The sequence below is a fragment of the Thermothelomyces heterothallicus genome, assembly GCF_042370625.1.
Source record: "Thermothelomyces heterothallicus CBS 202.75 unplaced genomic scaffold P884_scaffold_8, whole genome shotgun sequence".
Lineage (NCBI taxonomy): Eukaryota > Fungi > Ascomycota > Sordariomycetes > Sordariales > Chaetomiaceae > Thermothelomyces > Thermothelomyces heterothallicus.
In genome coordinates this window covers 795,195-821,753 of record NW_027192569.1, presented here as the reverse complement: position 1 = coordinate 821,753, position 26,559 = coordinate 795,195, and the positions used below count along the sequence as shown (strand labels likewise).

The 26,559-nt window shown below is 52.5% G+C and overlaps 9 protein-coding genes across 9 annotated transcripts; 4 read left to right on the top strand and 5 right to left on the bottom strand.

Moving 5' to 3' along the window:
• Nucleotide 1: 1 nt before the first annotated feature.
• P884DRAFT_172475 (uncharacterized protein) lies at nt 2-574 on the bottom strand (the record flags this gene model as incomplete). The annotated part of the gene is made up of 1 exon (XM_069437313.1): nt 2-574. A coding segment is annotated over one exon (573 nt), but the record flags the coding sequence as incomplete, so codon positions are not given.
• A 279-nt stretch (nt 575-853) lies between these two features.
• On the bottom strand, nt 854-1,607 carry P884DRAFT_241610 (uncharacterized protein). The gene is made up of 3 exons (XM_069440231.1): nt 1,450-1,607; nt 1,347-1,393; nt 854-1,293 (listed from the first exon to the last, which is right to left on the bottom strand). The coding sequence occupies exon 3, from the start codon at nt 1,124-1,126 to the stop codon at nt 902-904; it is 225 nt and encodes a 74-aa protein (XP_069298566.1). The 5' UTR covers nt 1,127-1,293; nt 1,347-1,393; nt 1,450-1,607; the 3' UTR covers nt 854-901.
• On the bottom strand, nt 1,304-1,566 carry P884DRAFT_197704 (uncharacterized protein; the record flags this gene model as incomplete). The annotated part of the gene is made up of 2 exons (XM_069438085.1): nt 1,304-1,393; nt 1,450-1,566. 2 exons carry the CDS (start codon nt 1,564-1,566, stop codon nt 1,304-1,306), a joined length of 207 nt encoding a protein of 68 aa, XP_069298567.1.
• A 312-nt stretch (nt 1,608-1,919) lies between the features above and the next one.
• P884DRAFT_241608 (uncharacterized protein) lies at nt 1,920-3,122 on the top strand. The gene is made up of 2 exons (XM_069440230.1): nt 1,920-2,314; nt 2,377-3,122. Exons 1-2 carry the CDS (start codon nt 1,966-1,968, stop codon nt 2,853-2,855), a joined length of 828 nt encoding a protein of 275 aa, XP_069298565.1. The 5' UTR covers nt 1,920-1,965; the 3' UTR covers nt 2,856-3,122.
• Nucleotides 3,123-3,503: 381 nt separating this feature from the next.
• P884DRAFT_241605 (glycoside hydrolase family 7 protein) lies at nt 3,504-5,139 on the bottom strand (the record flags this gene model as incomplete). Its single annotated transcript, XM_069440229.1, has 2 exons — nt 4,382-5,139; nt 3,504-4,265 (listed from the first exon to the last, which is right to left on the bottom strand). The coding sequence occupies exons 1-2, from the start codon at nt 4,985-4,987 to the stop codon at nt 3,504-3,506; spliced, it is 1,368 nt and encodes a 455-aa protein (XP_069298564.1). The 5' UTR covers nt 4,988-5,139.
• A 2,870-nt stretch (nt 5,140-8,009) lies between these two features.
• P884DRAFT_197621 (uncharacterized protein) lies at nt 8,010-8,917 on the top strand (the record flags this gene model as incomplete). The annotated part of the gene is made up of 2 exons (XM_069438075.1): nt 8,010-8,616; nt 8,700-8,917. 2 exons carry the CDS (start codon nt 8,010-8,012, stop codon nt 8,915-8,917), a joined length of 825 nt encoding a protein of 274 aa, XP_069298563.1.
• Nucleotides 8,918-10,446: 1,529 nt separating this feature from the next.
• Nucleotides 10,447-11,514, top strand: P884DRAFT_198399 (uncharacterized protein; the record flags this gene model as incomplete). Its single annotated transcript, XM_069438139.1, has 3 exons — nt 10,447-10,586; nt 10,727-10,844; nt 10,933-11,514. The coding sequence occupies 3 exons, from the start codon at nt 10,447-10,449 to the stop codon at nt 11,512-11,514; spliced, it is 840 nt and encodes a 279-aa protein (XP_069298562.1).
• Nucleotides 11,515-12,136: 622 nt separating this feature from the next.
• P884DRAFT_241597 (major facilitator superfamily domain-containing protein) lies at nt 12,137-14,564 on the bottom strand. Its single transcript, XM_069440228.1, has 6 exons — nt 14,096-14,564; nt 13,708-14,019; nt 13,128-13,654; nt 12,754-13,075; nt 12,564-12,703; nt 12,137-12,487 (listed from the first exon to the last, which is right to left on the bottom strand). Exons 1-6 carry the CDS (start codon nt 14,271-14,273, stop codon nt 12,248-12,250), a joined length of 1,719 nt encoding a protein of 572 aa, XP_069298561.1. The 5' UTR covers nt 14,274-14,564; the 3' UTR covers nt 12,137-12,247.
• Nucleotides 14,565-17,031: 2,467 nt separating this feature from the next.
• P884DRAFT_241595 (calcium-activated chloride channel-domain-containing protein) lies at nt 17,032-19,699 on the top strand (the record flags this gene model as incomplete). The annotated part of the gene is made up of 5 exons (XM_069440227.1): nt 17,032-17,338; nt 17,397-17,550; nt 17,619-17,913; nt 17,983-18,411; nt 18,485-19,699. The coding sequence occupies exons 1-5, from the start codon at nt 17,242-17,244 to the stop codon at nt 19,697-19,699; spliced, it is 2,190 nt and encodes a 729-aa protein (XP_069298560.1). The 5' UTR covers nt 17,032-17,241.
• Nucleotides 19,700-26,559: the final 6,860 nt, after the last annotated feature.

The window sequence follows — 26,559 nt, the reverse complement described above, 5'->3', positions numbered from 1 at the left end:
CAAGCGTCCTCTCCCACTCCTCGCCCAACCGGCCGTACCCGCCGCTCCCGTCCTCGCTCTCGCTCCTCCTCATGTTCCTCGCCGCCCTCCGGGCCCGCTTCTCCTCCCGCTCCCGCGCCCGCCTCTCCCCCTGCTGCCGCGCCGCCTTCTCCATCCTCCGCGGCGTCGTCCCCATCAGCCAGAGCCCCACCTTGGCTCCCGCGGGCATGGAGCCGGCGTCGACGCGGAGGACCTGGTTCCGGAGGGAAGCCGAAGACGACGACGACGAGCGTGAGGAGGGCTTACCGGACTTGCCGGGGGTGCTGTCCGGGGCGTGTGCGTAGGCGGCGCCGTCTTCTCGGTCCAGGTCGATGCCGACGCCGGACTGGCGGGCGGTGAAACGATTGAGGGAGGGGTTGGAGGTGGCCGTGGGGTGGAAGAAGGCTGACGAGGTGGGACGGGGGCGGGACGCAGGGACGGAGGCGGCGTCGGACTGTTGTGAGTAGACTGACGAGGCTGCGGTGAGAGGGGGAGGGGGCAGAGGGGCGTTGCCGCGGGAGGTGCTGCGGCGATGGTTGGTGTTGGCAGAAGGCATGGTGAATGGTTATGGCGTGCGACTACGAAGGTTAGAGCTCGGTTGTGTTCCTAATGTGGCTTTTTGCGTCGCTCCGAGTGCTGCCATAGAGGCTGATGAGATGAACTTTAAATATCCCTTTGGCTAACCGATGGCGACAAATGAAGCTGTTCGGCCGTGCGACGAAACAGCCGTGGGAGCCCACGCGTCGACATTGAACCTCTGAAGGCGCCCATTGTTCGTAGTCAACGACAACAATCGAATAAAGAACGCTCAGGAATTCGACCGAACACCAGAGCTGCTGGTATCTGCTGAACTCGATGATATCTGGGTGCGAAAAGAAGTTTCTCAAGTCCTGCCTTTATCGTTCATGAAATGAGAAATGCGCAGAATCCTTAGATGGCGCGAATCGCAACATCGGAGTCGAACAAGCGGACATGCATAATAGGTATACCCGTAAACCCCATGTGAGCATCCTGAAGGAATCACAAAGCACGCCCGCAAGCAATGAACGGGGCAAAGGAGCAAGGTATCGTGTATTAGCATTGAGTGTATCCGCCAAACGCCGCCCATGGAGTTGTTCGGTGATATCCGCAACCGAGCAATCGATCCGTTTCCCCCATATCGTACATATTATATTCGACTTCTTATACAAGCGTTCATCCGGATTTTTGATGTACTTCTTGTTTTCGCGCGTTTCGTTCTCCGTGATCGTTGGATGGTCGGTCAATTACTCAGGGCTGGGATCAGTCAGCAAAGCTGTGCAGGCGAAAAATGTGCAAGTGTGACGAACCAAAGGATGGCCCCGGCAAAGCCGCTGGCGAGGAAGGTGACGGCAACCTATTGAACCAGTCAGTCAAAGAAAGAGACGATCAACAGGAAGGGTTGCGGCGAACCCCAAAAGCAGCGACACTGCGAACAATGGGGGCGTTCTCGGAGACAAAGAAGGCATTGTAGAGGCCGGTAATTGGGTTGTAGGAACGGCGCGAGCCACCGAGACGCTTAGGAGCCATTGTGATTGTGATGTGTCGTAGACGATCTTGCGCTGCTGGATGCGAATCGATGGAGAAGTTTTGAACTTATTGATGTTTGACTTGGGAGGTCGCGACGAAACCAAAATTTCGGGTGACGCACGGATGCCCGGGCCAACTGCCCGGGCGGGGCCTTGGCATGGACTCGATGGGGCAAGTGATAAGATAAGCAAGCGGCCCCGCCACCCTTGCCAGCAAGCCAGCATTGTTGTTGCACCACCAACCCCACCACACTACAACCTGAGCAACATCGTTACTTCTTCCATTGCTGACTGGAGCGCCTGAAGCTATATTCAGGTCTCGGCATTCCGTTGTCTCTACTTACGACCATGCAATGTATCTGTGATTGCTTCCCAAAACCACAAACACCAGAATCCGAACATGGCTGAGAACGCAACCTCTCCCGCCGCCGGTGGATTTCTGCCTCAATCACTGCCGTCACCAGCGCCGACGGCGTCTACGGTCAGCACAAGACCTGTCGGCCTACCGCACCCGCGTTCGCGCGCCCTCCGCCCCGGCTCTGCTAAGGAGGATCAGGTGCGGAATTTCATCTCGGACCGCATGGCCCACATCACGCGGCGGTTTGTCAAGAAAGTCGGCGCGGCCTCGCTCGGCGACAAGGTAGATGGCCAGATGATGGACGAGGAAGAGGTGGAGGGCTACAACTCGCTGGACGAGCTGTGTAAGGACCTGAACGAAGTAATTCGCATTGTGTGGCTGTCTGGAACCCGTAGGTGTACCCCGGCCAGCCTGACATCCGAGAGGAGATTGGGTGCTTGCTGACTCCTTCAGCAAACTTACAAATTCCCTCCCTCCTCAACATTGCCAGCGAGTTCAACACCTGGATGACTGGCTTCCCGCCCTCGGAAACAGCAGCGTTTGATATTTTGCACAAGCTTGACCACTGCTTTGCCAGCTTGCTCTCGGGAGAGGACATCGAGAGCCACGAGCCCCTTCCCGGGTTTGAGAACGGGCTTCGGAGCGGGATGACCCGGACGGATATGGTCCGGTGCAAGAGCACGGTCCAGAACGCTCGCGTTGTGATTGTTGATGTCATGAGCAAGCGGCGCCCCGGGAACGTCCAGGAGGTGCCGGCGGACGAGACGGAGGAGAGCGGAACGGAAGGGCCCGGCGGGTTTAACGACAGTGCTTGGGACGACAAGGAGAGTCTGTACATGGACGTCGCCAGGGTCTACGAAAACACGCTGGTCAAGCTAGGGGACACATTGGGAGAGTCAGGTATAGCAGACACTGAGATGTCGGCAGAGTAGAGACAACCTTGTTCAACCGGTGCCAGCGTTCATATGCGTTCCCCGGGGGAAAAAATGATCAAACACACTTAACCTGTGGGGAATCAGCCGGCCCGTTGGTGCAAAATTGGTTATAGGATTGCTTCGAGCAGGAGGTCTTAGCTTTGAAACACCTACTTTGAAAGGTTTCGGAACCTACGCCGGGGTTTTGGAACCTAAGGTATTAATTAGCTGCTTCAACCTACCACGACTTGGTCAAGTTGATATCAATAACCCATTTCAAATCTCAACGACGATAGTAAACGGTTCAATATGCCTTTTACTGGACAGATCTACGAGAAGCGACTGTGAAACATCATCACCTGAATCGCTGTGCAATGGGACGCATTTGGCCGCGAATTTGGCATGTCCTTCGCATGGTGAGCTACCTTTCAGGCTTTCGGATAATTAAGGGGCGGGTGTGCGTGAGATGAACATGACTTCTACAGTCACTGTTCGCACTAGTTCCGGGGCAGCATCAGCTAACCAAGACCTCGCAAGGGTGAGGCGGGTTATCATGTAATTATATTACACACGTCTACACTACAGATCTGTTCTATATGCAGCATCGTCGTCTACTACTCCCCTTGGTGAAGGAAAGAAGAAGAAAAAAATAACATCAAAGGTGGCTCAGAACCTCCTGAAGCGCTTGCCCTTGCCCTTCCCCTTGCCGTTGCCGTCGCCGTCGCCCCCGGGAGCCTTGCCCTTGCCGTTGCCCTTGCCGACGGGCCCGTCGACGGCGGACTCGTAGGTGGAGCCGATCTCGCCCCAGCGCAGGTTGCTGAAGACGACCTCCGGGTCGGGCTGGACGCGGACGATGTTGGACGGGTTGCCCTCGTCCGGGTGGCAGGGGCCGGCGTCGCCCGAGTCGAGCCAGTTCATGTTGTCGCCCTCGCTCCACCAGATGCTGAGGGCGAGGACCATGCCGCGCGTCAGGGCGTCGCCCATGCCCTCCATGGCGCCGAGCTCCGCGAAGCGGGTGGAGCCGGTGGCGGCGCAGAACTCGTCCGTCATGCGGTCCGTCCGCGGCAGGCCGGGCTTGTCGACGACGTACGACTCGATCACCCGGCCGTCCTGGACGAAGAGCCGGTAGATGCTCTCGAGCTTGCCGCCGCCCGCGTCGCCGGCGCGGAACTGCGTGACGACCGAGAACGGCCGGGTCGTGTCCACCCTGAACTCGGCGCCCTCGCCGTAGTAGTCGGTCACGTCGACCCGGTACGGGTTCCACGCGCAGCCGTTCTTGTCGCACACGCCGTCGAACTCGCACTCGGCGCCCTCGCACAGGTACGGGCCCGCCTTGCTGCACGGGTGCGGCGCGATGTGCTGCGACCGCGCGTTGGCCTCCCAGATATCCATCTCGTTGCAGCACGCGCCCTTGCCCTCGATGTTGCCCTGTTGTGTGTGTGTGTGTGTGTCATATCAGCCCACCGAGATCTTTTTAATTCTACTATTATCATATCGAAAATTTTAGAAAAGGAAAGAAGAAAGAAGATAAGGAGAATACGTACGAGGCCGTTGATGAAGGGGGTGACGTAGCACTGGGCGTCGCAGTAGCCGGTGCCAAAGGTGGCGCCGCCCGGGTTGAGCTCGCTCCGGGCGCCGGTGGCGTCCATCTCGGAGAGGTAGAGGGCGCTGTTCATGCCGCAGGGCAGCTTGGTGACGTCGACGTCGAAGGTGAACTCGTTGCCGGTCAGCTTGAGCATCTCGTAGCGCTCCTTGGTCTCGTCGAGCAGGTAGACGCGCGGGCTGACGACGTTGCCGCCGAGCAGCTGCTTGAGCCGGAGCGAGGTGCCGTCGGTCGAGACGCCGTGCCGGCCGTAGTCCGAGACCGGGTCCAGGATGCAGTTCTTGGCGCACGACTCGAGGTCCGGGCAGGCCGTCTCGTTGGGCTTCTGTCCCCAGTCGCCGCAGTTGTACGAGTTGTCGGCCTGGTGGACCGGGTGCGACAGGGCGTCCAGCACGATGTAGTTGGTCTGCTCCTTGCACCCGTCCGCCTTGGTGCAGCGGTACGTCGTGATCCGCGGGTGCACCTCCTCGCCCTCGCCGGGCGTCTGGGCCTTGGCCGCGCCCACGAGGAGCGAGGCGAGGCCTAGGAAAGCAGCCCCGCGAGCCATCGTCCTCGAGACTCTTTTACTTTTTCTTTTTCTTTTTCTTTTGTCAATTGCTCGTGGGGGAAATAAATACACCGCGCTCGGAGCGAGAATTGAGGCTCGTGGAGAGAGAACGGCGGGGAGGAGGGGAAGAGGGGGAGAGAGAGGAGGGAGGGAGAGAATGTTGCATCTTAATATATCATATCCCCCATTCTTCCAAGGCTCGCCTCCTTCCAGTTCGTCGGTTCAGACCAACCCCCCCCCCCCCCCCCCCCCGGGCCGGGGGACCCCGGGGTCGTCACTGGGATTCCCAGATCTTGGGATGTTCCGCGCGGAATGCATCCCATCCCCGGCCGTGCCATCGTGGACTGCTACTGGCGTGCCTCGGTTTCCCACTCTGGAGAACCGTCGTGTCAGTCGGGAATACCAAGACGGAAAACGGGCAGCGGCCCCGGATCCCCTCCGAATGTAAGGGAGAGGGGGCAGGGGGAAGGGGGGGGGGTGTCCCGCATCGTCGCGCGCATCGTGCGAGCTGCAAGGCACGGCGCCAGGACGGATCTCGGTGACCATGCGACGCAGCATTTCCAGCAGCTTTCCAGGGCCAACAGCGTTGCAGCGGGCCCGGGGCGCCAAGACGGCTAAGCCGGTCGGCGGAAATTGACGACCCGAATTCCCACGTCCGGAATAACCGTTGGACGGTTGCGGGGACAGAAGGCTGCGAAGGGCATAGCTAGCGAGCCGATCAGCCTCTTGGCCCGGCAGTCGGTGGACGACTTCGTCTGCGCAAGCCAGGGGGGTCAGCAAGGGGGGCATGTTTCAAGATCTCTCGCTGCCGGAAAGTTTTGTCGAGCGTCCCGAACAAACCCCGGAAAGTTCAAAGTGGACGTCAAGTGTTGTAATTACGGAGTGCCGAGTTATTCATGCCGAGTAAGCATAGGGGGAAAGTACGATGCTTATTTTACCCATGGTAAAAGCGTTGATACATAGTCCGGGCCGCGCGATCAATAACAAGACATATGCGGCATCATCAATCTATACACGACGAGCAGACGGGACGAATATATGCTTGTCCCAGGGATCTTCCACATCAACCACGCTAAGCAAGTCCCAATTGGTACAAGAGTAGAGCAGATCGCCCCTGGTTGGGCCCTTTCTCAACGGAGTTGAGCTCCTCGCCACCTCATGCTTCAGAAAGAGAATCGGTGAAGGGCTACGGTATGCTCGAGAGATTCGACAAATCTGTCTTGATTGATCCTCACAAAAAGCCGTGGGTTTTCTAAACTGTCTTGTGAAATCGATGAATTGACTACTTCATGGAGACAAAACTTGGCACATGTCCATATGCCTTACATATAGAGCGTGGATTTGGCTCTAGGTTCTGGACCGGAGTGTCACCAGGCTCAGAGCAGGTATCTGGATTGGAACGAGTAAAGTAGGAGCTGTCTTGGAGCTATGGAACTGTTGTCCCTGAACTTTTGCTCCGATCTGTTTGCTAAGCAAGTGCTGAATGCTTGGTTCTGGACACTCCCGACACCACGGGTTAGGATCATGTGCTTACTTCATCATGCGAGTAAGAAATTGAGCATTTACATGGCATGAAACTCCCAAGAGCCATACGAAACATATGAAGAGCGTTTGAGCCAAGGGGTTGGTTCGGCCTTTGAGTACTAGTCTGACGTTCAAGTCTCCAGCATGGTCCCATCACAAGTAAGATGGCTCTTGGCCAGACAATCGTGCAGTTGTGTCGAGCTACACGTGTTGGCCAGGTAATTACTTAGGGGTTTCAACGCATGTACAGTAGGGGTCCTGGGGATGTTAGCTCTTATTATAAGCAAAAAAACTGCTTTTGTAGCGGGTCCTATCAGTTGGGAGACCTTGCCGGTGCCTAGGGCAGAGCTCCCTCTTCTGCCCGAATCCGCTCCGCTGCCAATTGATAAATCCTGCATATGTCCTTGGCAACGGAGTGCCGCAGCGTTGGTGCTCAATTTCTGAAAGAAGATCCAGTTTACAGATCTACTTCTGCCCACAATCGCGCGAAAAGAAGCAGAACCAGGGTACCTAAGGTTGTGGTCATCTAGCTGGGCACCTCCTCCCCCACATGTACGGCGTTGGACCCCGTAGAGGTACACTAGGCCGGTTTATATCTTGCAAAAGCTGAGCTCCAATATTGCAAGATGATATGCCTAAATCATCTCCCTTCTTTTCTCTTTGTTCATCGAGCCTCTCTAAGGAGACTGAGCGTGCCTAAGTCGCAAGCCGCGCAAACCAGATAAAGCAAGGGAACCTTTTCCATGTCATTCTGTGACGATGAAAGGTTTAGACTGTGACTAATTATGCTTTACTCTCACTTTTTTCTGTTATTTACAGTAGTTTGTACTCCCAGGTTCTCGGGAACTGCAGAAAGCCTCTTAAAAGTGGTTTGTGCGAATCCTGCACAGTTTGAACCCTAACCCCAGGGTTGAGTTTCCCTGACCTGACCCCAAGTCTTCCCCGCAGCCACCCGCAGCCCATGAGGTTCCCCGCAGAGAAAAGAGTGCGGGGATTCGAGGCAAGTTCGGGCCCTGGATCCATAGTGCTGCGTACAAAGTGTTCGTCCCAATCCGGACCCTGGCCCGAGCTACTCCAATCTGGCAATTCGGGAAGGGCATTCCGGAGGACAACACGACAACTTTGAACGGCGAGTCGCACGGATCGACGTATTTTTACTAGCTGGTCGGGGCCATTTTGTGAACGACAATGGATCCCGTTTCCAACTTTCTCTCTCCTGCTCTCTCCTCTTCCTCCTCCTCTTCCTCCTCCTCCCTCCTTTTCATCTCTCTCGCGAGATATCCCATTCTCCTCACTCTACGCTCTCCCTTCTGCCGCTCTGGTGGACAGCTGACCTCTTACCGTTGACTGTTCACGGGCCCAGGCCCAGCGTTTCAGGAACCGTCCTACACCGTTCGGAGTTTCTTGCGATCTTCCGGCAAACGGTCGACTGGCCCGAGGACACGAAGAACGCTGATCAGAAAAGAACAAAAGGAAAGAAAGAAGAGAAGACGGCGCCATGAAGCTCGACTCCTTCGTCGCGACCGCCTTCCTGGCCTCCACGGCGGCAGCCATTGGCCCCGCGGGCCCGATCCCGCGGCTGCACGGGATCGCCGAGAAGATGAAGAACTGGAAGTGGCCGGACCCGTTCAGCTCGCCGCGGCACGAGGAGTTCACGGCGGCGTGCGAGGCGACGGGCCGGTTCCTGGCGGCGGAGCACCCTCTGGACGACCTGTCGCTGGAGCATTCGCGCGGCGGGCTGCTGGCCTACCGGGACGCGCTCAAGTCCGTCTTCGCGTCGCGCGAGTACCCGGGCAGCTGGGACGGCGTCGACCCGCACGGCTACGACCGCAAGCTGCTCATCATGGACTACGAGACCATGCCGCTGCGCGTGCGCGAGTGGATCGAGCACCAGGAGCGCACCAACGGGCCCGGAAAAGGCCTCTTCGCCGTCTACCCGCGCCCGGCCCCCGGCACCCGCGTCATGAAAACCATCAAGGTACCCGACGAGGTCCCCGTCAGCGCCGAGTGGCGTGCCAAGGACGACCGCCGGGTCGCCCTGTTCGCACCCGGCGCCATCTACGAGCAGCTGCCCCTCTGGGTGGCTGAGGGGAGCGAGTGCGAGGGTAAGTTTGTTTTGTCTTCAAATCTCCCATTTTTTTTTGTTTTTTTCAGATGACGCTAACGCTTTATCCTTTCTGTCTGCCAGAACAACTCGCCGACCTGTCCAAATACAGCGCCGAGCTCGTCGACGGGGGCGTGGTGGCGTACCCCGTCGACCACAGCAGCCCCGGCTCGTCGCCCCTCCAGCGCCAGATCGAGTTTACGATCAAGGCGCAGGTACTCAAGCTCAAGGAGGGTGCGCAGGCGGCCGAGAAGACAGAGAAGACCAAAGATACCAAGAGTGCTGGAAAAGAGGAGCTGTGAGCGACGTGACGGCGTGATTACAGCGGAGAAAACGAGAGGGAAGAAGGGAGGAAGAGAAACGGCAATAACGTTTTCTTCGCACATACATGATACACCGTCCATGTACTCTTTTTGAAACCGTGTTTTTTGTTCTTTGATTTTGGGGTCACGCAATAAATGACTGGTGGTAATCATGGCATTGCTGATGCTTCAATTGAGTGAGCTTCTAATTAATTATTAAGGTATGTATTTATACACATTGAAGAGCGAAAGAAGCAGCTTTGCTTCTACGCACTAGGCTAATCCTCCATATTTATCTCAACCGGCCATTAGATCCCACACTTCTGGCCTCCCGCGGCGCTCGTTCTCTCTATATTGCAAGCAATTACAGTCCATTGGCCACAGAGGTGTGGCTAAAGCTGTAAGTCGCTACTCCGTACGAAGTAATTATATGAGCTGTGAATCGCTATCTTGGCAAGCTACGATACATGGCTACGATGGCTACGATGGCTACAGTGGCTCTGATAACGAGATGGTGATTACATATAGGTACCCTCGCCCTCGGCATATCAAGCCTGTCCATTGCTATGAGCGAAGCTTCATGCCCACTGTGGGCCTCGATACGAGGCACGCGAAGCGTATACCACAGTCGGGGTGATTAATTACATATTTTATCCCACACAGGTGTCCATCACACTGACCAATAGCGGGCACTACTGTCCGAGTTTGGTTAGTTAGATCCATCGCCTCATTTTGTTCCCGATTCGTTTTGACTACAAAAATACGAAACAAACCTCCTCGCATGAATGGCACAGAAGGGAGATTCCCCCACCCTCCACCCTCCACAATTCAACAATACGAAAACCAACTGGAATCTCAGGTTCAAGGAGAACATTGAACAGTGCCTAGAGAACCTTCCTGAATGAATTTGTGTAAAGCTCTTTTGCGCAGAGGTTGATGTTGTGACGTTGATCTCCCCACCAAACCAGTACAACGGGCCAGACGGTGATGTCACTGCACCATCAACATCAGAGCGACCCCAATCTGACCATCCTTTTAAATACTTGAGCTAAGGGCTGCGGATTTCTGTTCTCAAAACCGAACTACACATGTCATTGGGGACACATAGTAATGCCGGTCAGCGTGTCACCAATCTCGACCTCCGCGCTATTAACTAATACCTGCCAGAGACTCGTGATCTGATCGCCAAAGTGAGAGAGTGCGTTAACTCATAAGTCCGAACAACTTCTGACGACAACGGGCTATTACCCAAGCGGCGCCTTGATTGGTCATTACTTACCGCCCACCGCCGACTTAGACACTCCCTAATACCTAATTACCAGAAAAATTCATCTGCATACGACCATACCAAAATGGCCATTTCCCGACAGTGTTCGCTCCTCTTCGGGTCGGCGATGCGACAGGTACCATGCGCTGTAGCTCGCTTCAACAAGCCCGCCAGCAGCGCCTTCCGGCCGCTCTCGACCGCAGCGCGCCTCTTGGGGAAAAGTTCCCAGAGGGATAGCCCTTCTCCGTCAACCAGCCATATCATGCTCGAGGACAAAGAGGGATTCGGCTTCATCCGCCACAACACCCGCCCACCGAAGCCGCGCAAAGTCGGCGTTACCGAGATCAGGGGGCCGTACTACTCGGTCATGGGGAAGCGGTACCTGCAGGACGTTCTGGAAACGTAGGTCACACCCCCCGAGGAAGCTCCGGGGCTGCACTATTCAGGCTAGGACCCCCCTCCCTCTTTTTTTTCTTCTTTTTTTTCTTCTTTTTTTTCTTTTCTCTAGACGAGGCTGACGGCAGCCGGGCGCAAAACAACAGTATGGGCCACCACGTCGATGGTCTCAAGTTTGCCGGCGGTTCCTTCTCCCTGTTCCCCGAGGACAAGCTCCGCGAGCTGATTGACCTCGCCCACGAACACGGTGTCTACGTCTCTACCGTATGTTTTGCTCCCCTTGGCTTGGCTTGACCTACCGCTCCATCGTCCTTTGATCAGTTTCATGGCTCTTTGTTAACTTTCGTGTCAGGGCGGCTGGATCGAGCACGTCCTCACCCAGTCGGACGCGTCCGCCGCGGTGCCGCGGTACCTGGCCAAGTGCAAGCAGCTAGGGTTCGACGTGATCGAGATCTCGTCGGGCTTCCTCTCGCTGCCGCCCGACGACTGGATGCGCCTGGTGGACGCGGTGCGCGCGGCGGGGATGGCGCCCAAGCCCGAGATCGGCATCCAGTTCGGGGCCGGGGGCGACACGGAAGCGGGCGAGCTCGAGGCTCTCGGCGGCGGAACCTCGGACCCGAGCCGGGTGGTGGACCTGGGCCGCCGCTTCATCGAGCAGGCCGGCGTGGAGCGGCTCATGATCGAGAGCGAGGGCATCACCGAGAACGTGTCCCGCTGGCGGACCGACGTCATCCAGGCCATCCTGCGCGGCCTGCCCGCCGACAAGGTCATGTTCGAGGCCGCCGACCCAAAGGTCTTCAACTGGTACGTGCGCGAGTTCGGCGCCGACGTCAACCTCTTCGTCGACCACTCCCAAATCGTCCAGCTCAGCGGCCTGAGGGAGGGTATCTGGGGCATGGCCGACACCTTTGGCAAGGTCGTCACGTTCCGCTGAATGGAGGTGGTGGCTGTGGGTGCTGTGGCGGTGACGAACGGGGAGTGTAGTTAATTAGTGCTTGAATAGGCACCAGACATGACAATCATGTGCCGAACTTAGAGCACAATGGAAAATAGGAAAAACGAAGACTTCTTATGTTTGCACGGAGTGTTACACAAACCTGGTGCGCCCAGCATTATCCCTTAATACTACTTTCTCTAACGTGTGAAGCGTAGTAAGGCAGCAGGGCTTGCTTATGCATAGCAACTGTTTTGCAAGAAGGTGGTTGGCAGATGCGAACCTGACTTGACGGTTGTTGTGTTTGTGAGCAAGCAGAGGTAATTACATAATTATTTGGATGAATTGAGGTGTTAAGAAAGGTGTCGATTGGGTTTCTTCCCGTTCCGGCCCAACAAGGGAAGGTACGGACAGTCGCCGAAAGGACTTGGAGACTTGCATTTCAACTTCGAAAAAATGGCTGAAAAAGGCAATGATTCTTGGGGTTTTGTCTCGGGCGCCTGATCGAACAGCTAAAAGAGTGCTGAGTGGGGGAAGTTGGCTCGCACGTCATTCACGGGGTGGCTGGCGAAAGAGTCGAGCAATGAAAGGACCTCCCAGCGGACCCTTCTCCAACTGAATCCTACCTTTTTTCATGAAATCTCTCTTACCACTCTAAACCAAACACCAACCCATCATTCTTTAGCCTACGCTATTCAGTTTTCTTAAACCATTCACCATCCATTGCAGCATTTTAGCACTCGTCAGCATCCTTCCCATCTGCATCTTCCTCACAACTCTCCTCCGCCGGCCGTTTTCTCTCAAGCGGCCCGGTCTTGTGTGCCAACGAGAACAAAAAGGACAATAGAGCGAAGGCACTCGATGCAGCAAACGCTATCCTTAATGCATCGCAGTATAGTGCTCGAACCGCCACTTGCAGGGATGGAGGCAGCTCGCCAATCGAGAAGATCGACTGGCGCAGTTTCTCAACAAGCTGTCCCGTGAATTCGGCAGTCAGCAGTTACGACTCTCAGACTGCGAAAAACGTCAAGTCGTCCTGGGCCACACACCTCTTCTGTAGCCGCATCTCCCAGCGTGCCTGGCAACCTGGCCAACAAGACATTCTGGACAATGGCGGAGGTCACAGTAACGCCATAAATACTGCCCATGGATCGAATCAGGTATACGGTTGACGTCGCGACCGCTTGTTCTTTTCAAGGTCAGTCATTCTATCCATTCGTAGCTCCGTGCCCAACATACCGCTGTGTTCAAAGAGCGAAACGAAGCTGAAAAGCACGCTCGGGTTGGTTAAGCCGAGCCCCAAATTCGCAGGCAGCAGATAGACGAAGTCGATCCACCAATTCCCCCTCGTGCCCATCATCACCGCGAGCAGATTGCCAAGCAGCATCGTAGCCGTGCCGAGGCGGACGTTCAGGCACAGCGGATAGCCACGGTGCATCAACGAGCCCGCAACTACGCCACCGATTGGACTTGCCGCCGCAGGGATCATGAGACGCAGACCAGCTTCGGACGGAGAGTCCCCGCGAACGGCCTGGAAATACAGAGGGACCATGAACATGTACTAGAGAGCGTCAGCGGGATGCCCAGTACGAAGAGACGGGACAATCACTCACGGCGTATGCAGCCATGCCGGAAAATACGTTTGTCAACTGTACCGCCGTCGGCTGCCAGCCATGCAACATCCGCAACGGGATTATGGGGACCGCTTTGGTTGTGGCCTCGGTACCCAGGAACATGAGTAGCAGCACAACACTTCCGACCAGCGAGCCGATTACGATCGGGCTGCCCCAGGGAAGATCGTTGCCACCCAGACTCAAGCCCATGAGCTGCGCTACCAAGGCAAGCACGAGAACGAGAGCACCTAGGAAATCCAGCCGCCGCAGGGCGCACAGAACGGGATGTTTGGGATCCGGCACTGGCACAATGGGAGGGGGATTCTCCAGGACAATATAGCCCACCACCAGGGCTACAACTGACACTGGGACTTGTAGCAGGAAACACCACCGCCACCCGATGCTCTCAGCAATTAAGCCCCCGAGAGACGCACCAAGAACCGCGCCGAGGCCGTAGAGAATATTTTGCATAGCCTGATACATGCCCCTTTGCCTGAAGGGGATCATGTCGGAGTTGATTACGGTTGCTGCAGTCATTCAGTTCCTGCTACCAGAAGCCACGGAGATCGGTTTTACTCACCCATCGTGATGAGCCCTCCGCCTCCGAAGCCGGTCAAGGCCCGCATAATGTCGAGCATCAACATACTATCGGCTACCGAGCAACCGAAGCAGCCAATCATGAATGTCACGGTCGATATGAAGAAGCAGATCCGACGTCCGAACATGTCGGAAAACCGGCCGTATAGCGGCTGGAACGCCGTGCTGGTGACCAGGTACGACGTTGTCAACCACGCGGCATTGTTGGCAGCGTTGAACTCGGAACCGATGGCGGCATAGGTCGAGGCCGTGATGGTCCCGTCGAAGCCGGATAGAAACACATTGGCCCAGAGTGCTGTTGTGCATGGGGTCAGTATCATCGGCACGACTCTAGGTGTGTATCACATTTCCTTGTCTCGGTGCCTCTGTACCTGTTTCTATCCACCAGAAGCCCGCAGAGGGCTTCCATGCCTCCTCCTCTACCGTTCCCGACGTGACATACGCAGTTTTTGCCTGCGTGCTTACAAGGGGGGTTGTCTCTTCGAAATGCTTTACTGAATCGGAGCCATTGTCGATTTCGCGCCTGCGGAATTCATCGTCGACAGCCATTCCGTGACAACTGGGTTGCAAGACCGGTATACGGGTTGCCTCTAGCTTTTTTGGGGGACTTGAGTGGTGTCAACAGCTTGCTAAAAGAAGAGGGGGATATTTCACGTGGGAAGGACGACAACGGCGGAAGGTGACCCAGTGCTCAGACAAGCCCCAGCTCCATCGATAGTTGGGAGCGTCCGGTTAATGTGGACCAAACAGGGAAGCCGCCGGGCCTGCTGCAGGCAGCGGAGAAGAAGACGAGTTCGGCCGATAGCATGTGTCTTCCGGACTGCAAGCCGGGCCCCGCCACGGAACAGACTCTGGGATGACAAGGTTTCCGGCCGTTCTCGGAGACTATCGCCCTTGCTACCTTGTCCATCAAGCCAGCTCGACGGCACTCTTCGCTGTTGCTTTACCACGCTCTCTTCGTTCATCTTCCCTTGCCAATCGACCGGGGACCGTATCTCCTTTCAACGGGCTTGTCAGGGTTCACTGGAAGCCTGTGACCTTGCTAGTTCCTTCTCGGCCTGTACCGGCCCCGCGTGATCCTGCATGTGCATGTACTGTACATACAATACGGAGTACATGTAGTACTGTACCGTACCGTACGCACAGGTATGTATTACATACTGTGTATACATACATACCTTACTACTACCGACGCACACAATCGAGCCGGGCTCTATGGAGCTCTTGACCTCCAAATTTGCAGTGCTAGTAGTGTGCTCAATGATACACAATCGTCAATAAATCGAGGCCGGGGAGGGACTGGTCTTGAGCTGCTCTTTGGACAATTCTGAAAAAAAAAAAAAAAGTGAAGGCTATGGGCACGCGCTCCTCCCCATGTCCGATTTCTCACTCTCGACCCTATCTTTTGAGCTCATCTCTGGTATCACGAGATGGTACCGTTCTCTCGCAGATTGACTTCTCCCTTACCTCTATGCAGGTTCCGATTGGTGTTTGCTGCGGCCTGATATGCACCGTCAGCTCGAAGACTCTTGGCTTCTCGGTGGCTCTCAAGGTGACAGCGTCTCGGCTCCCCGCATCGTAACCTTCCCCTCCCTGACCGCCACCGAAAATTCGAGGCCTTTCCCCCAGCTAGAATCTTGTCGACGATTTTGTTGCCTTGGTCTGGGCTTCGTCGCAAGGTTTTGAAAAATGTCCAACCGACTCGGATCGCCTCCTTAGACGTGCAGCAACTCATTAGGCGTAATTGCCTGAAAAATTTTCTCGACTTTACTGTAGTCAAGGGGAGCATGACTGCATGCTCTCTCACGGGGACCAACGAACCGCGAACCTGCAGAAGAGTGGGCCGGACTCGGCATGAGGGCCCCCACTGCCCCCCGGCGAACCGTTTCGCGGTCTCCGCCAATGAGATCCTTTGCGGTTTACATAACCGAAGGTTTGCTGCAAGTGTGCGAACGAAGTACGAACCCGGCGGCCAGAGAAGAAAGCAGAGAGAGGGAGATCTAAGCGACGTCGCTGTGCTGGATGCGGGTGCTGTCGCGCTGGGTAGCATCCGACCTGCGGCTGAACGAGAGCCGGAGTACGGGGATCCGGAGCACGGGATCCGGAGCACGTCGTCAATCATTGCTGGGGTGTGTATACTTCGCGGGGCAGGCGAGACCAACAACGGTTTGGTGAGGGGCACGGTTATGGTTGCCGTCGTCTCCTCTGGCTAGAGCAATTCAGCTCAACCATGGGTCATGTGAGCCCGGTGGGTAATTAATGGCGCGGTTTGAGTATAGCTTGCACAGCGAACCTGAACACGCCGTTTGGAACCAGCCTTAGGGAAAGGAATCGACCGATTCGCGAGGGGAATGTTGCACCCAGCCAGCGGCGCCGAGGGAAGAAGGATATGCGAACCAGCATGGCCGGGGGTCCGGTTTGGGAGGGTTTTTAAGCATTTAACGTTATTATCAAGTATGCATTTTCCAAATGAGTTGGGGTTCGCTCTTGGCAGAGGAGGCGGAGGCATGTATAATCCGTACATACGTACGTTAAGCCTACCGCGACAAAGCTAAGAGAATTGATGCCCCTCATTGTATCGGCCTCAAGCTAAGAGAATTGATGCCCCTCATTGTATCGGCCTCATCTCTGGAAAATGAACTGGCTCCCACAATCCTGGGCGACTTGTTGCCTTGAGGTGATCGGATTTATTCCGACCCCGCCATGTTGCGCGATTCAACGCTATGGGCTCAGGGGCCACGATGTTTCTGCAGGAACTCTCGTATGGTCCTCAGAAGTGGTGATGATGGTTGATTGTTCTCAAGTGCCGGAGGCACTGGTGGAAGCTCTCTAAATACAAGCTGAACCCTGGTCCATCATCCCTAATAGCGGTGGGTCGGCCAAGCCTGGCCTCCGAGGACCTCAATCCTGTAACATGGTTGCTGGGATGAAATTTAGGCGTCGTCCCCCCTAGCTCTGTCTCTTCGCCCCTGTAGCTGACGCAAAAGGTGGCGGCCGCCTTTTAAAGGGAGCTTTCTGCCGAGACTTTGATTCCCTTAAGCGCGGCTTGCCAAGACGACTCGGATATGTCGGAAACAACAGATCTTTGTTGTGGTTTGTTTTGCCTGATATGTTGTTTGATGTCTTTTCTTGGTGATAGTGTCTCCTTCCGTCGAACATAGTCTCCTGATCTGAGCAGTGGTGAAGGTAAATGTATTTCATGTCACAAGAGGACTTGTCGCCGTTGTTGACCCTGCTGGTTGCTCGTGAATTCCTCTCCACAGTGTGGGTCTGCTGACGTGTTGGCGGCATTGTGATCGATGACTTGTCTCGAGTCTCCTTTTTTCTTCATTTCGAGACCAAGAAGGAATTGACTCCTCATAAACGGCTCATCTCCCACGATTTGATATGCTTCGATTTTTCCTTCCCTCTCCGACGTTCAGATGTTCCTGGATGCTTAATCAAGACAAGGGGTGACTGTTCTGGTCTGGTAATTAAACAAGGCTTCTGATATTCGGCCCCTGATGAACACTCAGTGATGGAGCACCAACCCATTGCTGGGCAATCGTCGATGCCAGGAGAAACACAGACATACAACGATAAATACGTCATCGTCTACAACTTTAAATATGTTGGTGAGTTGTCTGCCTTGACTTGGCCACCAGTTGACCCTCTCTGCCTTACCGGGTACAGATCCCGAGATCGCGAACAAGGAGATCACTCTCCTCGTCGAAGACCTCGAATCGGTGGGTCTCCAGACAGAACTGAGATCTGGCCGTGGCCAGACTCTTCTTATCTTTGTCAAGGCACCACGAAACCTCTTGGGAAGTTATGTTTACAATTCCCGGTGAGCCTTGTTTCCCTCTCTCCGACCCCTACCTCCTACTCTCCACGGCTTTGCTAAGACCACAGCAGACTCAAGGACTGGCTGTACGGCGTTGTTCAGACGCATCCCGGAGGGGGAAAGGATACCGTTGTCGATGGCGCCTTTGAGGCTGAGGATGTTCTCTCCGTGTATCACCTGGTCACCTGGCCCAAATCAAACGGCGGAGCTGGCATCATCCCCGGATTCGGCCAGTGGCAGAATGTCGATGGCGTCTTCCCCCTACATAATGAACCCGCCAACTTGGCTCTGTTGAGACACCTAAGCAGTCGGCTCTGGCTAACGAGCGACGACCTCGACCGCATCCGAAATCTCTTCGGCACCAAGGTGACTCGCCTCTCGCGCTGTTGGCCTGGTCCCCCGATCCTGATTTATGCTGATAGCTTATTCTCTCAGGTCGCCTTTTACTACGCATTTATCCAAGACTACGTCGTCTTCCTTACATTCCCGGCGATAAGCGGACTTGTTGCTTGGAAGTTCCTGCCCGCTTATTCCCTCACCTTTGCTATACTCACTACCGTCTGGTGCACCGTCTTCCTCGAGTACTGGAAAGTCCGGCAGGTCGACCTGAGCATCAGATGGGATGTCAAAGGCGTCGGTGCCGTGAAGATTACTCGCCCCCAGTACAGATGGCAAAAGATCATTGTAGACAGTACCGGCAGGAGAAAGCATTACTATCCGAAAAGGAAGCAAATGCTGCGGCTGCTGCTGCAGATCCCGTTCATGGTCACCGCTGTTGTCATCTTGGGCGTTATCATTCTAGGGATTTTCGCTCTCGAGACCCTTATTTCGGAGGCTTACGATGGCCCGTACAGGGATGCGATTGTAAGTCCAAGTGCCTGCCTGAGCGCCCTTGCAGCATCGTCAAGACGTGCCCGTTCCAACGATCAGTCAACAGGAATACGTTCCGACGATCTTGCTCGGCATCGCCCTTCCGCAAGTCACCGGCTACCTCGAAGCCATTGCCACCTTCATCGCAGACCATGAGAACCACAGGACCGCAGACACGTACGACATGTCGCGCACGCAAAAGCTCTTCTTTCTCCAGAGCATCACCAACTACCTTCCGATCCTCATCACCGCTTTCGTGTATGTTCCTTTTGGCAACCGGATCATTCCTCTTCTCGAATCCTTGGCGATCAGGATTGCCGGGCCTTACGTGTCGGGGTATATCGGCCACGGGCAGACCCGGCAGGCGGATGGCGACCGGCTCCGGACCGAGATCGTGGCTTTGACGGTGACAGGCCAGATCTCCTCCTTCTTCGAGGAGAACCTGCTCCCCGTGCTCAAACGCAAGTCCCTGGAATGGTACCGCCACTACCGCCACCAGAGGGGGGCCGGGCACTCGGATCTGTCGTCCATCGCAAACGACGACCCGAACGAGGCCGAATTCCTCGAGAGCGCCCGCAGGCAGGCGGCGCTGGAGCCGTACAACGTGCAGGACGACATCGCCGAGATCGTCCTGCAGTTCGGCTTCCTCGCGCTCTTCTCCCCGGCCTGGCCGCTCGTCTCGGCCGGCTTCCTCGTCAACAACATCATCGAGCTGCGCACCGACTTCTTCAAGCTGGTCCACGCCCACCAGCGCCCCGCGCCGGTCCGGACGGACGGCATCGGCCCCTGGATCGCCTCGCTCGACCTCCTCGCGTGGGCGGGGAGCATCACGACGGGCGCCATCGTGCACCTGTACGGCAGCGGCGGCCGGGGGGGAGGCGGGGGAGGCGGGGGAGGCGCGTGGTGGGGGCTGCCGCTCACCATCTTCGTCAGCGAGCACGTCTTCCTGGCGCTCCGGGGGGTGGCGCGTTTCGTGCTCGAGCGCGTCGGGCCGTCGGAGCACATCCGCAAGCAGCGCGCCGAGCGGTACCTCTCGCGCGTGCGGCACCTCGAGGAGATCGAGGCCAACCGGCGGGCCAACCTGGCGTCGGCGGCGACGCCCGCCGAGAAGCAGCGCAAGAGGTCGATCCGCGCGGCCGACAGCGACGCCTTCTTCGCCCGGCAGGTCGAGGAGGGCGCGAGCGCGCGGGCGGGCATCGCCCTGATGCAGGCGTTCCGCAAGGCGGCCGGCAGCCCGGAGGCGGCCGGAACTATTATCAGGTGGCAACCCAAGCTCGATTAAATATATTTACCTTAGTTAGGCAAGGAGGAGGAGGAGCGGTGGCTTAATTAATTAATACCCGATGGTGTTGTTTATCACTCGGCTCCGCAGGTTGATTCGAGAGTGATGCTGATATCAACCTTGGGAACCTGAGCCGTCTCCGTCGGAGAATCGAACCTGTCTTGTTTTCTAAATAATATATCTGTATAATACTCTAGACGTCGTATCCGTTCAGAACGTAGGAATCTAATACGTATTGAATTAATGGATGCTGGTCGGAAGATAATCAGGGTAAGCAGCCCTCAACAAGTACTGCCCATCGGTAAAAGTTGTCAAGAACTTACATATGCCGCACGGTACCTGGGTATTGATCTGCGGCAACATGTTCCAAACACCAAGCATGCATCGCCACTGTGGGAATTGTTGTCAGGTACGGAGTAATGTTTCAGATCCGACGAACACAGTCGGGTAGCTGCCTAGTAATTAGGCAGTCAGATTGCCGTCGGTCCGACATTTAAACACCAGGATCGGAAAGTCGGCGAGCCATAACAAAGGTGCGACACTCGAAACTGTTCAAACTTGAGGTAATAACTGAAAACAAGCAAGCACATATATAAAGCATGGGACATAGTTACCCGCTCCTCCGTATCGTGGCATTCTTTGGGGCTCCCTGCTACTTCAAGCGTTCGATCTCGGGTGAAACAATCTCCATGCCTGGCGTCGGCGACGGCATCAACTGACCACTCTGTCACAGCAAAAATCGGTTTCGAGGCCTGCAGTGATCATATGTTCCTTAAAGACGGGATTCTCTGCTGAACGGCAAATGCTGAGACACAGCTAATAAATATTTAGCTGCGAGTCCGTGACGGGGAGTCCGTGACGGGGACTAATTGATTAATCACCTTAAGTATTCATCATGCGGACCGCGAAATCACAATTAGGTGATCGGTTCGAGTTAGGACCATTGTGAGGCCAATCAGCTCACTCGAATGCTGGCAGGCAGCAGTTCCCATGGCCTTGCCTGGAAAACGGGGCATCTGCCACCACAGGTCGGTCGGTACTGATCCATGATCCATCACAAGCATCGCTGTGGCGCCCCAACAACTAATTGATTAATAATGCATGTACGGAGTACAGTACGTACTTTAGGTAATTAATTGATCAGACACTCTCCAATATCCCGTTTCGGCAACAGCATCCCCGACATCGCTCCCGTCGCAAGAAAGACGCCGGACCGCGTGCGAATGCATTCCCTCTTCCAGCTCATTGTTTGGAAACTCACATCGCGCCGCCGCCGCCGCCGCCGACTCGACGTATTTATCCACAAGATGACACGACTCGAGTGGCGAGGCTCTGACCCGGGGTCGAACTACAACAGCTTCCGGCGGTATTTTCTTCCCCTGGACCAGCGTCGTCAGTGAATTGGTCGCTTCTGGCTCGATAGCTGGCGACGGCCGTTAAAGATGGAGATCGCTTCGAGGACCGGTTCTTTTCACGTCCGGGGTTGAGACAGCGCTGCTTTGCGAACGCGGGTATATAGGTGACCTGACCAAACCCCTTGTACTTGAGCTGACCAAACCCCCTGTTAAGCGAGCTCGCTTAAGCTCGCTTAAGCTGACCTGACCAATATTCTAAAAAATAGGGAATTAATTCTAAATCGATTCTAAATTAATTTTATTATAGATTATATAATCTTACCTAATATATATAATTTACTATTTTTAGAGCTTTATTTTAGAATTAATTCTAATTACTTTTTTAATTAGTTTTAATTTAGTCTTAAAATAATTCTAAATTAATTCTAAACTAGTTCTAAACTAGTTTTAAAAGACTTTTTAAATATATTAATTTTAAAAGTAATAAAATCTAATAACTAATCTTTATAGTTTTATTAAATTGATTTAGAATTCATTATAAAGCATTTAATTATATTCTTTAAGAATTGTGGGGAGGGATGAAGTTGACCTGACCAGTCTAAAAAATTTGAAGTTTTGGTCTGGTCAGGTCAGCTTAAGCGAGCTTGCTTAACAGGGGGTTTGGTCAGCTCAAGTACAAGGGGTTTGGTCAGGTCACCTAAGAACTGGCGAACGCGGCGTGTTTGATGATCCGAGGCTGACTTCGCGTAATTAATAACATGTGGATCGCGGCACGGACTGGTTGCAAAGAGTAAAACCCGTAATTACGGGTACGCTCCAGCATGGCTAAAGTGCCAACATCGAAATCGAGAAAAGACGGTTTCCCCTGCTGGCTGAAATTGTCGGGGACCCGCTGTGGTGACGAATTTCCCACAGCAGCAGGAGCAACGCCAAGAATAGGGGTCATAACTTAATGCTGAGACTGCTTAAAATAACTAAGCAACACAACGCGGCGTAGTGTAAACCGTGCCTTATGACTGCCGCTAGGAAGGGCTAGCGGCAGGGCACCGCGGCCGGACGCACTAATTACCTACCTAACCAACTGTTCCAGCGGTCGACGCTCAGCATAATTAACCGTCCCTTCAAGTCCCTTCAATCCCTCTTTGGCTCTCTTTTTCCCAAGAGACGTCTACACATCTCTGTCCTGTCGGATCGGCACCCAGAACGTAGAATCCAAAAAGTTTTCACTTCAGTTCTCCACGGAGCATGGAGTACGGTCGGTGACTTGCATATTAATGTCTCGACTTCGGTGATAATAGGAGGCGGGGTGGCCATATAGTATAATATTGGGGGCCACAGCCAAGAGGATGGCGAGTGGATGCGGCGATGTAGGCGGCCATGGCCGCTTACTGTTAATCTCTAACGCCCACTCAAAACTCTCCGACTTAAGGATTGAGTCTCAATCCTGCCATCATGGTCACGCCACCCGCCATCGCCGACAAAGATTATGTGGCGTTGCTTGAAACTTGACAACAGCAGCCTCATGCCCCGGCAACGAGCAGTCATGGATGGACTGGCCTATTGTTGAATAAGATGTCACCCATTTCTGGTGGGCGCTCCTTAACCTGCAACAACTTAGGCGGCACGTTGAGAGGAAGCTTCCAACCTGCTCTCCAACTGAAGACCGCTTGCTGGGTTTCCATAACATATCACGGCCGCTGCAAGGTAGCTTGAAAGCAAAAACGTCAGATTGCTTGGCAGTTGTTATCTTGTTGGGGGTAGGCTTTCCCGCTGTTGGCACAATTTGGAAACAAGCTCGGCGCGTTTCAGAGGACAGACTTGCGCGCAGGATCGAACGAGTTGGATCCCGCGAGAAAGTAAAACCCCCGTGTCCACAGGTATGGTGAGCACGCCCCCCTCACACGTCTCGAGCTTCTGCTACTAACATTCCTGCTCACGAACATGAACGGACCTGCCTCAAACTCCGGACCCCTTGCATAATGTTTTAAGCACTGTTGCCGCAACCCCTCGAAGTTGCCCCGATACCTTGAGATTTTCCTCGAGCCTCTCCCGCGCCTTTACGCTCTATCGCCCGGCCTTGCTTTCGTCCATTCCCCTGTCGACTGTCGTCTTGTGATTAGACGAGACATCGCCATGGCCTCCAATGCAAGTAACTCCACCGCCAGCCATAAGCCGCACCGGCAAGGAACCACAGTCAGCCATGCTGTACCAAGCAACAATGCAAAGCAACGTGTCGAAGATGCTTTGAAGAAATATCTCCATGACCGCGAGGAGGCATTGGACAGGGAATTAAAAATGGGTTTTGAAGCGGCGATCAAGAATGCTTCCCTGTATAATCGCCCAACAGACCTGGAACTAAGAGCAGACCGCACCCTCCAGCTTATGAAACAGCACGATATAGACACCTATTACAGGGGCTCGGAAACCAATTCGCTTGGCCAGGCGCATCCACATTTTTACGGCGATCACTATTATAGCATATGGCTATCAGTAGGTCAGATCCGACGGACCTACCAACAGGGATGATAAGCCAGGGGTCATAGACATATATTTAGATAGCATCCCCAAGTACCTCTAGTACTTAGAAGAATCAACGCATCTTATTACCACTTCTATAGACCCGTACCAGTTGGTCCAGGAGTACCGCCCACAGCGCGAATACCGCTATAGTATCGTATCTTATAGCCAGTCCGAGCTATAGTCTTTTATAGCCATCGAGCTATAGTAAGTGGTACCTACTACCGGTTCGAATCTATAATCTTTATTACCATTTACGTTCGAACGTTATAGGAGACTATTTACCCGAGTCAAGCGACTATACCCCTCTGCTCCAAGTAGACGCCTAAACGGTTAAAAACGACGGTAACATTAATACTATTAAGAACTAATAAACGAGTCTAAACTATAGTAAGCGTATTAGACCTACTACTTTGTCATTAGGAACGCCTACTAGTATTAGGTTTAGAAGCTCTCTCTAATAGACCTTTAATTCCTTAAGCTAGTAGTATCTCTCGAGGAGGTTAATAACTACTTTACTTATACCTAGGACTTTTATAACTATCTAATAGACAAGGATTACCTAGAATTATAGACTCTTAATGACTATACTTTAAAAGGACTTATTAGGCATTTTATAAGACTCTTTCCCTAGCTCTTGAATAAAGCTCTTATTCTATTATTACTACTAGTAGCAAGAACTATATTAGAAGTATAAGTTTAGGAGGAAAGCTAGTATAGGGGACCCTTAGAGACCCCGAAAATGCTAAGTCCTAAAGACCTAGTCTAGTAATTTACTATACCATTAGAAACTACCTTATAAAGGATAACTCTATCTATTAGCTTATTAGATCTACTAGAGACCTTAAGGCCTAAGCTAAGCTTAGTAAGTCTAAGTAGATAAGGTAACTAGATATTAAGTAGACCTAGTAAAGCTATTTAAACTATAATTATAACTAATATACTAAGGGAACTTCTAGAAAGGGAAGAATCCTAGTAGGGGTTATTATAAAACCTCTAGCTAATAGTCTAACCAATAAAAGGATTATTAATAATAATACTAATACTAGTAGGGGATAACCTTATAAGGGGATAAGTACCTCTTTTATTACTAGACCTAATAGAGGAAATAATTATAAAACTGCTCTAGAGGGTAATAGTTAGACTTCTTTAGAACACTATAACTAACTAAGTAAATATTAGTTCCCTTTAGCTATAGCTAGTATATATAGCCCTATAACTAGCGATAGACTAAGCCTAGAAGATTACTAATATTAGCCTACTTTAGCTAGATACCGACCGAAAGATTATAAATGGTTAGCTAATCTTCTATTATAAGAAGATCTATTACTATATTAATATTAATCTCTAGATTAAATGTATCTATAATATAGTTAGAGGAAACGTTTCTAAGGAACTTCTCTTATAAAATAACCTATAGGTATTATTCTATAGGTTAGCTTTATAATAATATAAGTAATAACTATCGCTAACTAAGAAGGAGACCTTATACCTAAGTATAGAGATATAGCTCTAAAGGATTAAGGAATAATTTAGTATCTAGTTTAACTAAGTAGGTCAATAGCTAGTTTAAAATAGCTATATTAAAGATAACCTAACCTTAGGTAAATCTATCTATAAATTTACTATAGACTTCTTCTATTATACCTAAGTCTAAGGAGATAAGACGAATTACTAGCTCTTGACTAGACTCTAGTTAATAATAACTCCCTTACTCTATAAGCTCTACCCTAAATTATACGAGATAGATACTATTAACTAATACCTCCTCTATACCTCTAAAAAATAGGAAGCCCTCTTAGAGGAACTTAGAGCCGAAAAGAGGTTAAGGAAGGTAGCTATATTTAATGTTAATAATACCTCGGATAGGACTAGTAGTAATAATAGCGATAATACTAATAAGAAATAAGCTAATTAGTTATATACTAACCCTTAAAAGGGTAATTAAGGCTAGTAGTACTAGACTAACCATTATAAGAGAAGGGAGGAATAGAAACGTAGGTATCTCCTATAAGAGGAGCAATTCTAAAGCTATAACTAGGAGTCTTAACCAAAGGAGTGTAACGACCAAGTTAGAAATGGCCGCCTATAGGGTACTAGAGCCTAGGAAAAGGGTAGATATAGTAAACAGAATCCCTACTTTAGACGGTTCTACCGCTATAGCTAGAAGTATATTAACAAGGATAGTACCTACTACTACTATAATACTATAGTAGTATCTAATAAGGATAAGAAAGCCGAAGCTAAATATAAGGAGCTTAAAGCCGCTAGCTATCTCCTAATTAGTAACTATAAATTCAAGACTAATAGAGATAATAATAATAGAGAGGTATACTTCTTTAGTACCACTAAGGAAGACTATATCTAGGAAGATAGCAATGTCTATAGGCTTTGTAAATAGTCATTTATAAGCTAAGGAGCGCTATACCGCTACCTATATTAGGATTACGGAAAGAAACTACGCCTACCTAAACTACTAAAGGAGGACCTTCCCTAGGTAGAGTAGGACTTTATAGAAGGAGTAGCTATACCGTTAGAATTAACTAAGGAATTATAATAATAGGAAACCGCTCTCCTCTCCTTCGAACCTAGCCAAGTGGTAGAAGCCAACCTAAGTATAGAAATACCCTTCTACCGGCTAAAAAAGACATCTTACCTATACATTCCGGTTTAAGCTAACTTAGGAGACCAGACTATAGATATCTATTTCGATATAGGTAGTTTAACTAACCTAGTCGATCAGATATAAATTTCCTAATAGGTAAAGAACCCCTAATAGATTAAGGGCAAGTCCTATACTCTTAAAGGAGTTAATTTAAGGACTACGATTAGCGAGTAGGTCGAGTTTGACTTCTATATCCTAAGAGAGGCCTAGAATACGCCAATTGATAGATATATCTATATTATAGCTAATGTTATCGATAAACTTGCTCTAAAGATACTACTAGGTACTGACTTTATAACTACTTACGGTATTAAGATTGACTT

What these genes read in the sequence shown, in the direction of transcription:
- P884DRAFT_241610 (XM_069440231.1), bottom strand. Translation starts at nt 1,126, where the DNA reads ATGGGCGGCGTTTGGCGGATACACTCAATGCTAATACACGATACCTTG.
- P884DRAFT_241608 (XM_069440230.1), top strand. Translation starts at nt 1,966, where the DNA reads ATGGCTGAGAACGCAACCTCTCCCGCCGCCGGTGGATTTCTGCCTCAA. An exon ending in TGTGTGGCTGTCTGGAACCC is followed by an intron (nt 2,315 to 2,376) that starts GTAGGTGTACCC and finishes TGACTCCTTCAG; the next exon opens with CAAACTTACAAATTCCCTCC.
- P884DRAFT_241597 (XM_069440228.1), bottom strand. Translation starts at nt 14,273, where the DNA reads ATGGCTGTCGACGATGAATTCCGCAGGCGCGAAATCGACAATGGCTCC. An exon ending in CTTCTGGTGGATAGAAACAG is followed by an intron (nt 14,020 to 14,095) that starts GTACAGAGGCAC and finishes CATGCACAACAG; the next exon opens with CACTCTGGGCCAATGTGTTT. An exon ending in CCGGCATGGCTGCATACGCC is followed by an intron (nt 13,076 to 13,127) that starts GTGAGTGATTGT and finishes GACGCTCTCTAG; the next exon opens with TACATGTTCATGGTCCCTCT.